This window comes from Camponotus floridanus, unplaced genomic scaffold (genome assembly GCF_003227725.1).
Source record: "Camponotus floridanus strain SB8 unplaced genomic scaffold, Cflo_v7.5 scaffold154, whole genome shotgun sequence".
Lineage (NCBI taxonomy): Eukaryota > Metazoa > Arthropoda > Insecta > Hymenoptera > Formicidae > Camponotus > Camponotus floridanus.
This window is the reverse complement of record NW_020229275.1, coordinates 324,008-336,591: the sequence shown is the minus strand read 5'-3', so window position 1 is coordinate 336,591 and position 12,584 is coordinate 324,008. Positions and strand designations below refer to the sequence as shown.

At 29.5% G+C, this 12,584-nt stretch overlaps 1 protein-coding gene across 1 annotated transcript; it reads right to left on the bottom strand.

The window, feature by feature from the left end:
- Window positions 1-4,201: 4,201 nt before the first annotated feature.
- Window positions 4,202-9,430, bottom strand: LOC112637349 (fatty acid synthase-like). Its single transcript, XM_025406795.1, has 8 exons — window positions 8,825-9,430; window positions 8,451-8,692; window positions 7,439-8,132; window positions 5,998-6,826; window positions 5,349-5,830; window positions 4,948-5,202; window positions 4,391-4,642; window positions 4,202-4,319 (listed from the first exon to the last, which is right to left on the bottom strand). The coding sequence occupies exons 1-8, from the start codon at window positions 9,410-9,412 to the stop codon at window positions 4,221-4,223; spliced, it is 3,441 nt and encodes a 1,146-aa protein (XP_025262580.1). The 5' UTR covers window positions 9,413-9,430; the 3' UTR covers window positions 4,202-4,220.
- Between the last annotated feature and the right edge of the window lie 3,154 nt (window positions 9,431-12,584).

The following is a 12,584-nucleotide window of genomic DNA, read 5'->3' as shown; positions in this document are numbered from 1 at the left end:
TCTTATCTAATCTTGAAACTGCAATGTGAGAATTATTAAAATTTATATTTTTTGCAATAAAAATTCAGCTGAGGCGGAATGCTCTCTCCACTTTCCGTTCGTGGCTCGAGGCTTCTATTAGGATCGGTAAATTCGGATTGTTGCTTGCTGTTGCTAGCGGAATCGGAATCTGGGGCCGTGATAATGCCGAGGACTCTTTTTATACTTCGGATAATTAGTCCCATGCCGGCGTAAAAACGGGATACCGAGCGGCGGAATAACGATACGGTACGAATCCACTCAATGGGACGCGGCGGAATCGTCGCGGGGTGTTTCACCCAAGGTACTTCGGACACCCTCAACTGTTGTCGGCGCGGCTTGCCGACAACAGTTCGGCTGTTAAACGGTTTGAACAATCCGTTGATCGGCGCGGCGCGGCGCGCCCCTGCCCCTGCACGGCGGTTGTTTTCCGGGCGGCACACAGTGGTCTGACGCACAAATTTAGACGGAACAAAATCAATTTTTTTATATCAATTAAAATATAATTTAAATTTATATTCTCATATCAAATACTCCAATTAAGGATAAAATCGGTAAAACATAATATAAAAAAAATATATAAACACAATAATAATGTAATAACGTACGAAAAATGTATTAAAATCATAGTAAAATTCATGACGGACACTATAGTTTTGTACAGTATTTTTGAATCGTACAATATTTATAATAAAAACATCAATATTTTTTAATATTAGTAGTTTATGTTAAGATTATTTTACTTGCGTATAAATATGTATTTATAATTTTTAATAACTTTTTAATAATATTTAAATCTTGAAGAATTAAGATTTAGGGTCATTTTTTATATATAAAGAGATATTACTAAAAATTAACACATTTTAACAACAAAATTCAAAAGGTCAGATAATGTATATACTTTGTAATTTGAAATCCCCTTTGTTTCGTTTGCATCCATTTGCCCCAGTAATTTCTGTAGCGTATTGAATATTTGAATCCAGTGGTCTGGCGCGTGAGTTTAGACGGAATAAATTAATATGAGCTATGTTTTCATAATATTATTGTACAGATTGACATTAATTTTAATTCTGAGACATATTATGTCTCGGAATTATGTATGAGACATAATATAGATAATTCCAAAGATCACACATCACCGCTCTCAGCTAAACCCAGAGTCACGATCTTTGGAATTATCTATATTATGTCTCATACATAATTCCGAGACATAATATGTCTCAGAATTAAAATTAATGTCAATCTGTACAATAATATTATAAAAACATAGCTCATATTAATTTATTCCGTCTAAACTCACGCGCCAGACCACTGGATTCAAATATTCAATACGCTACAGAAATTACTGGGGCAAATGGATGCAAACGAAACAAAGGGGATTTCAAATTACAAAGTATATACATTATCTGACCTTTTGAATTTTGTTGTTAAAATGTGTTAATTTTTAGTAATATCTCTTTATATATAAAAAATGACCCTAAATCTTAATTCTTCAAGATTTAAATATTATTAAAAAGTTATTAAAAATTATAAATACATATTTATACGCAAGTAAAATAATCTTAACATAAACTACTAATATTAAAAAATATTGATGTTTTTATTATAAATATTGTACGATTCAAAAATACTGTACAAAACTATAGTGTCCGTCATGAATTTTACTATGATTTTAATACATTTTTCGTACGTTATTACATTATTATTGTGTTTATATATTTTTTTTATATTATGTTTTACCGATTTTATCCTTAATTGGAGTATTTGATATGAGAATATAAATTTAAATTATATTTTAATTGATATAAAAAAATTGATTTTGTTCCGTCTAAATTTGTGCGTCAGACCACTGTGCGGCAGCTTGCGGCTGCTGTTCGGTCGGAAATAGAACGATACAACGGGGATGCATCGTTACATAATATTTAATTATATTATATATAAAATAAATTAATATAAAGCCATTATACATACAAAAAGTTTATGCGATTATTGAAAAAAATATTAGCAAAAAATTTTAAAGCATCTTGCAAAAATTAAATACCAAGTTATTTCATATACATAGGATCTAGAGAATGATGAAAATGCCCAAATATACATATATTCACATAAAAAATACATATTATATATAATAAACATAAATTAGAAAAATAATAATAAAAATTACCATAATATACCATAATATACCATGACAATATATCATAACAATAAAATATACTATGACAAAATAAAAATTAAGATAAACCTGAACCAATAAGTTTATGGTAAGATAAACCTGAACCAATAAAAAACAATGATATTGCTATTTGAATGTTTCAATTCCATATGGTAAGCTTCAGCTAATTTTATTATTTAACTTGCAATTTATTATTTAATTTTTCACTACTCAAAATGCGGTTAAATTATACATGTCATTAATGTCACATGTCATTAAAATCTCAGAGTATCGCTAACGCAATTTTCTATCGAGAGAAAAACTGTACGTTTTTTATTTTGTATTGTGTAGATGTGCGTTGATGACGGTGATGATAAAGCTCTTTCTTAAATAAAAATTTCTATATTTCGACTTTGCATCATGATATCTCTCCGTTTATAAATCACGCAGAACAAAAATAAAGATACTTTTTTTTATACAATTTAAACTCTCTCTATCAATTAAGCTTAAGAATTCAGCCCATTCAATCGTTATTAAGATTCGATAATTTGATGACTCTTAATCGGACTTAATCGATCGGACTTAATCGATAGTTTGAATTGCATAAAGAAAATTTATTTTTGTTCTGCGTGATCTAATGAATGATGCAAACTTGAAATATAGAAATTTTTATTTAAAAAAGATCTTTAGCATCACCGTCATCACTGCACATCTACACAATACGAAAAAAGAAAACATACAGTTTCTCTCTCGACAGAAGATTGCATTAGTGACACTCTGTGATTTTAATAGCATATGACATTAGTGACATGTATAATTTAACCGTATTTTGAGTAGTGACAGGTTAAATAATAGAGAGTGCAAATTAAATAATAAAATTAGCTGAATCTTAACATATGGAATGAAGACATTTAAATAGCAACATTATTGTTTGTTATTGGTTTAGGTTTATCTTTATTTCCTTTTATTGTTAGAATCATTGTAGAGAAAACGCGTACAGTTCTCTTTTCTTCATATTTTTATAATTTATAATAATAATTAAACTCTTGAAGGTCGCCAGTAAATAAAATACAAGAAGTAATTAAAAACGACCACACTGGCAAATTTTATTAAAGTGAATCACGACGTTTCGACCATGGTTTTGGTCCTTTTCGAGTGAACTACAACAAATTATTTCCAATATTACACAAAAAATAAATATAAATATTGTTTAAATTTTCAGTGTCCTTTTGTAAGTTGATCGTGTTGTCAGACTTTTTTTATAAAAAACATTTCCGCGATTTCTCTCTTTTTCACGTGTTTCTCATTATGTAAAATAACTGGTAATGACCAATCGAAGTCTTGATTAAATTTAACTTGATGTTTACTGATAACAGAAAAATTACTTTCGTGCACTTTTATGTTGTTACGATGTTCTTTTACACGAATGCTTACATGTCTTTTTGTTTGGCCAATATATGACTTGTTACAATTTTTGCAGTCTAATTTGTAAACGACTTCCGTCCTGTTATTAGTAGGCAGCCTGTCTTTATCACGTTTAATTAATGCTTTGAGTTTTTTAGGCACATTGTAGACGACATTAAGACCTACATTTTTAAAAACGCGACCAATTTCACTACTCAAGCCCTCCACAAACAGCAAGGAGATGTACGAGGATGTAACTGCATTGTCGGATTCATTGTCCATATTTGCGTTATCACGGTGTTTTAAAAAATATAATCTTTTTTGTACATAGCAAATTTAAACAATATTTATGATAGACTAATAAAGGTTGTTTAGTCTTTCTCTGTATGTTGATGGAGACGGTTGACATGACAATCTTGACGAAGTGATTTCCTTATTTCTCACGATAGAATAGTTAACTAAATTATTGTATGTATTTAACTTGCCGCGCATTTTTTATTTCAAAATCAATGTAATTTATTTTTTGTGTAATATTGGAAATAATTTGTTATAGTTCACTCGAAAAGGACCAAAACCATGGTCGAAACGTCGTGATTCACTTTAATAAAATTTGCCAGTGTGGTCGTTTTTAATTACTTCTTATAATTTATAATGCTTTGTTAATAAGTGATACTACTTCGTCATTGTTCATTATTGTGATATGAGTACCTTCCACGTAATGTATTTGTACTGCACTTTTGGTAACCTAAAAATATTTTTTATTTATAAAAATAATCTTAAAAATGACAAAATATTACGCTCTATAATCAAATTCACTTTACGTAGACCATAATCTTCTTCAGGAACAATGATAGGCGCACGTGTGGGTTTTAATAAGATTATAGATGATTTCAGACGTGGCAATGATGTTATATTATAATCTTGTATAGCGATTATATGATCGTAAATCGTTGAACATAAAAGTTTATGATTTTCAACCGTTAATTCAATGATATCCTTGGAAAAGCAAGCAGAAACTAATTCTAATTTCTCTTCCCACGTATTGCACTTATTTAGTTCTAATGCAAGCTGTAAATAATAATATTGCATAAATACAACAAAATGACAATCTGCACTTTAAACTGAGATAAAATAATATACTTATATTATATTATGTTATTTCATATAATCTAAATCACGTTAAAGAAACTTTACAAAACCTTTGTAATTTAAATTATATAAAATAATATAATAAAATAATCTAATAAAAAATTTAGCTTATTTTATAATTTTAAAGCACATTCTAACAAATTATTTCAAAATTTGTCCTCTTATTCTATTAACTATATACTATCCTATTAATTATACATATATATTTTTAATAATTGACTAACCGTTTTAATGTTAGAATCAAGATACAATTGGATTAAAAAAAGTAAAACATTATTTTGTATCTCTTGTTCTATAGTATGATAAAAAAATTTCTTAAGCAAGAATTTTATTTGATCAGGAGCTCCATCTATAAGTATTAAACGTCCAGAGAAATTCTCAGCTTCTAATAATCTCGCTAATTCAATGGCAATTAAAGATCCAAATGAATAACCGATAATTAGAAATTCTTTTCCACTTTGTATTTTCTCCAATACGTGCTGGAAAAATAAGCAAACATATAGAAAACTATATGTAAAAATGGCGCGTATGTATGCGCGTATGCGTATATATAATCAAATTAAGTGCATAACAGTTTATACTATTTAAATAATGATTTCAAACAGATTATAGTATAATTTCGTACAGGCAGAAGATATGCTGCTGATTTCATTACTGACGAAGTAACACCTGGCATATTAAGTACACCATGTTGCAAACATATCGCCGAAGATTTAATTTTCGATCCTATTAGTTTATATACACTTGCACACCCGTCGATTCCTGGTATAAGAAATATTTCACTCCCAGCAACTTTCCTCTCTGTAGCGAGTTTTACACAAATGTCTGGACTCAAGTCTGAATCGTTAAGTTTTCGAGTCAATATTTTTAAACTATCCAAATCATTTACATTAGCTTCTGTTACATCTTCTTGGTACATCTTTTCTTGTTCAGTTGTATTTGTTAATTTTCTAAGTTTTGCAAAAGTGAGATTTCGAATATCTTGTGCCGTCAATAAAATATCGAATTCCCTCTCCAATGTCTGTTTAATCTCCACTGCCATCATTGAATCCATGCCTAGTTCAGCCAGTGACATGTTTGACGCCGCCATGTTTGGATTCTTTAATCCTATTTTAAAAATTAGAGAAAGAATTAAATATTTACACATGATTTTAATCGGATCTTATCTAATCTTGAAACTGCAATATAAGAATTATTAAAATTTATATTTTTTGTAATAAAAACTTATTTTGTATAAGTCAATCTTTTAAATGATATATACTTAATGAATTTACCCATAATGTTTACAACTGCTTTAAATGGATTCGTTGCTTCGCCAGAACCTTTTTTTTTCTCAGCAACAACCATGCTGCTTACGATTGGCCGCTCTTGTAGCAAGAACACTTCTAATGTGTCCAAGCAGGAGGATATTCCTTGTTGCAATGTACCACCAATAACAAGTTCTTTATCGTCTTCTTGCATATCTGCGACAAGTCCAACATCACCAATCGCGCCCCACTGTATAGCCAAACCATGTAAATCATCTTTCATTCTTCTTTCACAAATTCTTTCCATTACGGAATTTGCCATTCCGTAATTTGTTTGGCCCGCGTTACCTCTTCCGCATGAAACGGAAGAAAAAACGACAAAATGTCGGAGCTTGGGACAAATTGTTCTCGATAATTTGTCCATCCTTTTCGTCGTCCATGCCTTTGATATAAAAGAATCTTTGAATGCTTGTGAGGACTGATTCTTTAATATGTCATCTTTCAACACAACTGCGAGATTGAATATAGCATCCACAGGACCTTGTTCTTCGGCAAATTTCAATATAAATTTACAGTCTTCGTATTTCGAAGTATCAGCAGCTGTAACGATTTGCACATTCACACCGTAAGATTGCCATAATGTTATTCTTGATTGCTGATAACCGTTTTTTATTCCAGTTCGCGAAGTCAATACTAAGTTTCTTGCGCCACGTAAAATTAACCAATCAGTTAATTCTAGACCAAAACCTCCCAGACCACCTATAACGATATAGCATTTGTGTTCCAGGCAATAGTACCGGGGATATGCAAGTATAGCTGCATCCAGTTCATTTTCTCTTTGAACTTTTATCATTATCTGTAAATAATATTATATTATATTTTAAACTGTCAGGAAAAGGAAATAAGAAGAATATATAAAAGATGAGAAGCTATTAGAAAAAACGAAGATTACAGATAAAAACCTGAGAATGAATAAATTGTGAAATAAAATGTAATTGTACAATAAAAAAAAATAGAAAAAAATTTAAAAGAATCGATAAGAAAACCTTTAAAAGAAGGAGAGTTTTTCCAAATAAACGTAAAGAGAAAAGAAGCACAATGGATAACTTTTACATATTATAATACATAGTTAAGAAGATATAATACACCAAAAAAAGCTGTTTAATTTTAAAATCTCTTGATTAAAATATTTACAGTGAAATGTTTACGTCCCAACTTTCAATATTAAGTTTTAATTTAAGGAAAATAGACAGAAATATTCTTAGCATAGAAATATTTGCGTTTCAAAATATAAACAGGAAACAAGAGAGATTTTGATTTATATTAAATATGATATAATTTATATTAAATAATTCTAATATTAAAGATAATACAATAAAAACAAAAATTGTATGCATTTTTTTGAAAATTTAATATTTCAATTTTAATTATATTTTCTTTATTGTACGTGCACTAAAAATGATCATACCTTTCCAATATGCTTTCCAGCAGCCATATATCTAAACGCAGTTTCTATTTCATGCTTTTCAAAAACTTTTCTGCATAACGGTTTGATGGCGCCATTCTTGAAGCCTTCTTTTAATTTATTCCACATTATTGCTTTACTCTCTGGTTCTGCAGAAAATAACTTATCCAATAAAATGCCATGAAAACTAATACCTTTTGAAAATGCAAATATTTCTAGAGGATTATTGGAAACCATATCAAACTTTCCAATCTCGAGAAAACGACCACCCTTTGCTAAGCAACGGACAGACGCTTGCAGTTTCTCTTCAGCTAAAGAATTTAATACGATATTTACTCCGCGACCTTTCGTTCCCTGAATAATCATTTGTTCAAAGCTCGTATCACGAGAGTTTCCGATGTGATCCTCGGGAATAGAGGGAAACGTTTTTCTTATAAAATCTCGTTTCTCGATACTCCCAACCGTCGTAAACACTTCGCAACCCTCGTAAATGGCAAGATGAATAGCAGCTTGACCAACACCTCCCGTACCAGAGTGAATCAACACTTTATCATCTTTTTTCATTTTACCAGTCAAATACAAAGCGTAATAACACGTGCTATATACACAAGGAACCGTCGCAGCGTCTTCCATCGTCCACATGTCAGGTATGATCCAACTAAGATATTTGTCAGTTATGAGAATATTTGTCATTCCTCTGAAAATAATATAATTTAGAAAATCATATAAAAATATATTATGTTAAAATTAAGTAAAAAAAATATTTTTTAAATATTTTTTGTGAATAATATGTAAAGATTAGGTAAAGAATGAAAAGAAGCATATAAGTATAGCAATTTTCTCATTTTTTACTTCATCGAAAACGTTTCTAATTTAAATATACAAAATTTATTTTATTAAGAATATACGTTTAGAGTATTCGTTTATTTTTATTAAGAATATACACATATTATTATAAGATTCTATTCACATACATATTAAGATTTTATCAAGTTTTTCTCTAATATTCACTTACCCTGTTGAACATAATCCCATTATTCTTTTCCCAGTTTTATTAAAACCAGCAAATTCCATTCCAATTAAAGAATTATTATTTCGTTCGGTTGTAATAGATTCAATGGTGAGTCTACCGCTAGCTATCATGACATCTCTAAAATTGATAGATGCATAGACTACTCTTACTAGATTTTCTTCATTATTGTTGACGAAAGATATCCTACTTTGCATCCAACAAAGAGTACTCAGATCACCTCGCACCTGAAATAAGTAAATATAACAAGTTATTTTAAACTTCTTAAAATTAAAGTAAAAAAAATTATTTCTTAATTTATTAAGGGAATTATCACTATTTTCCTAAATATAATAATCCGAATCTTCTTCAAATCGTACCATTTGAGAAACATAAGCACTCTCTACGAGTTTTGGTTCTAATAATGGTAATGGAAAATGTCTGTAAGATCCCCAAATACCGGAACGTATAACATTGATGGGTAAATCCAGCTGTAGCTGCGTCATGTATAACGATTCTTGCAATGAAAAAGCAAGTGCATTTTCATCTTGAATAAATACACTTCTAATCATTTCCCCATCCGATTCTTTTCGCAAACAATTGACAAAACCGAGCAGACCGCATTCGAAGTCTCCTTCTGCGACGATTATAATCCTCGTATTTATGTTGTCATTTTCCACGTTCATGATTGATTTAATTTTATTTACCCATGAGAATTCGCGATTGTTTACATACACAATCTGCTGAATCGTCTTAAAATCTTGTATTTTTCTTAATAATATAATTTTCTTATCGTTGGTGCATTTTTCCAAAATTACTTTTAATCCATAATTGTCCAGACATGAATAATCGTGAATAACATCTAACTCTTCCAATGTCAGAAGAAATCCCATTGGCATTACGGCAGACAATAATTGTTCGTATAAATCATTTCTATTTTTTGTTAAAATTCCGAAACCTATGATCATCAAACAATTTTCATTTTTTGTCAATTTATCAAATTCTATTATAGAAATACTGTCGGGCAAAGAAATATCTTTGAATCGTTCGTTACTCGTTACTATTTTGATATTGTAACATATTTGCGGTAAGTCGTCTAAAATTTTATAAACATGTAAAGAATTTAAATTCTCCGGCATCATTTCGTCGCTACTTTCGATAAATTCAATGATTTTTACGTTTATCAGGTTATGGCACTCAAGTGCAACGTGCACCGACATTCTTATTGCATCTTGCAAAGATGTCACATTGAAATCTCGATGAGCAACAAACTTGTATTCTTCAAAAACGGGATTGGCTACATTTTGTCGACGAGATATAGCTGTAGCTACGAGACCGTGTATTTCTATTCCTCCAGATATCAAAACATCTAAGTGCTTATAATTTTGTACAAGGACTTCTGCGGATATAAAGACAATAGCATATCAAGTATATATTTTTCGAAAAATAATATTCAATTAAATACGTATATAGTTCATAATACTGTAATACTTACGTTTTTTTTCATTTGAAAGTTTTTCAATATATTTTATGTGAGATTTTGGATCGATTACCGCTTTATGAATTTTTGTTGGTACAAAAAGGCTTCTCGAATCCTGCCCTAAAATCATCAACTGTAAGATATTGTCCATAAACGTTATCCAATTGTCATTCCAGGCAATATGACCATTCTTTCCTGTGATTGACGCGCTTCTTAATCCACAAAATTCGCCGGTATATTGATAACCATGAAGTTTCAATTCTTTGTAAATATCTTTTGTATTCATCTCCTCTTTGTCATTGTCATTTCGATCAACAAATGTGCTACATATTTTTTCGTCTTCAATATTGACTGGAATTCGTACTGTTCCAGTGACGACAGCACTCTCTCCTTCGATTATTTCAAATTTGCAACTATCTATAAGAGTACAATTATCAATTTCTTGTATAAATATTTAATTTATAAACGGAAATTGTACTCCATGTTTTATAACGAAATTCTATACTATGTGTTATAATGAGAGGATGTTTTTAACAAAAAATAAATTCCAGCCAGCCTTCAATCGTAGAAAAGAAATACCAATCATAGTACACAATTTGCAAATTAAATAAATAAAAATAAATTTTCATTTTAATGAAAAAGTTCCCATAGCATTATTATTGGTCAGATAAATGCTACTTCTGATATGCATTTGCATAAGAAACTTAGTTATATTGGGTAACCAATAATTTTAATGAATTAGAAAATTAACTTAGCTATGGTATCTTTAAATTGCAATCTTTCAAGCATAGATTTTTAACAATATATTAATTAAAATAGCAAAAATATAAATAAAAATGATATGTATAAAAATTAAATAAATCAACAAAATTAACAATATATTTTTTACTGTAAACTGTTAGCAGAAATTAAAATTTCTTGATTATGTTTACTTTTTCAGCAGAAACAAACTTAATGCAGTAATATATTGCAATTTTTGCTCGAATTTGCTGCTACTTCATTGGCAAACTGTTAATAGTTTGTTTATTAGATACAAATCTTTTCTTAATTTATTTTTTTCAATTGAATTTTTTTGCTTATTCACATTTTGTCTTAAAAAATTTTTATCTTTTTATATATCTATATCATAAAATTATTTTAATTGTACAAGTTACCTTTTTGTATCATAAGAGTTAAATCGATTGGATTTTGTTTCGACAGAACTGTAGAACGTAAAAAATTGACATTTTCAAATACAATTGGTACATCGAGATAATTTTGCTTTTCTAACCAGCCAATCATTTGCCATATCAGAAAAAGATATCCTGTAGCCGGTAATAAATTTTTTTTATTAACGACATGCCCAGTCAAATATGAAAATTCTTCCTCGAGTAAATTAATGGTAACAATTACTTCCCCAATATCAAGTTTTGTTTGTCTGAAATAATGACATACATACCAATCTTCGGAATGATCCCATCTGTAAAACGTGTTATTAATTTAAAAATATATAAATATTAGCCTTATTAGCGTTTAACGTCGTTAAAAATAATGCAAATTAATTTTCCGTCTTTTTAAATTCTGCTATTTTTTTGGTAATAAATATAACGTTGAAGGATCTTATGTTATATTAAGCAAAAATTTACCTTATAAGATGAGAAATCATCGGTGTATTACGACTCACAGGAAACTTAACTTGTGGATATAAATTTGCAATTTGTAGCTGTAATCCTGCATTATAAAGTTTTCCAATTGCGTGTAAGAATATCTCAACGTTTGGTTTGTGAGAAAATTCGTATAACGCGACATTTGTCACAGTTGCATTTAATGAATCATTAAGAATGTATTGTAGAATGTCGTGCGGCGCTATCTCAATCGTCACCGCGTCATTTGGAATAAAACGCATAGCTTCTGAAAATTCTACTGAAGTTAATAGGCTATTTGTATAATATTTTGCTAGATACGAAATATTTGGAGATATGCTGAACCATTCATAGGATTTGTCCAACATGTTCAACCACTTTGAGCTCGGAGAGGCTTCCTGAGGCAATATCTTATTCAGGTAATCCAAAAAGTTTAACTCTCGCAGGCTCGACGTAACGACTATGAAAAGGTATATGTCCAAAGGAAATTTCTTTTACAGAAATGTTGTCATTCTAAATAGAAATAAATTTCTTTTAATAAATTCATTTTTTATTTAATTCAACCTAATTATGAACATAGATATATTATTTGTACTTTTTAAGTCTTTCCGAACCTGTAGTTTAGCGAGGAATGCTCTTATAGAGCTTGTTGGTCCACTCACAATATAATTATGCGAACTATTACAACAAGCTACATCGATATCCGATGGACACATATCCTTTATAGTTTCTAAATTAATTTCTAAATCTAAATTAATTTCAGCCATCAAGCCACCTTTTATTTTTGACTCAAGAAATGCTAAACCGACATAATAAGCCAACATGATGGTTTTTTCGGCCGTCAAGCATCCATCGGCATATCCACAAACCAATTCGCCAATGGAATGACCCATTATTACATCAGGAGTGATACCAATACTTCTTAAAAGATCAACTATTCCGATCTGTAATATATGTAATTTTTTTTTATATATTTTAACACTTTCTATTTTTCTTTTAAATAAAATAATATTTAAAATATTACTATAAATTTAACTT

Excerpts from the sequence above, each read along its gene's own strand:
- LOC112637349 (XM_025406795.1), bottom strand. The coding sequence starts at position 9,412 with ATGATCATAGGTTTCGGAATTTTAACAAAAAATAGAAATGATTTATAC. Across the intron at positions 8,693-8,824 it reads GTGCTTATGTTTCTCAAATG|GTGCGAGGTGATCTGAGTAC; the intron begins GTACGATTTGAA and ends TACTTATTTCAG. Across the intron at positions 5,831-5,997 it reads AGCAGTTGTAAACATTATGG|GATTAAAGAATCCAAACATG; the intron begins GTAAATTCATTA and ends TTTTTAAAATAG.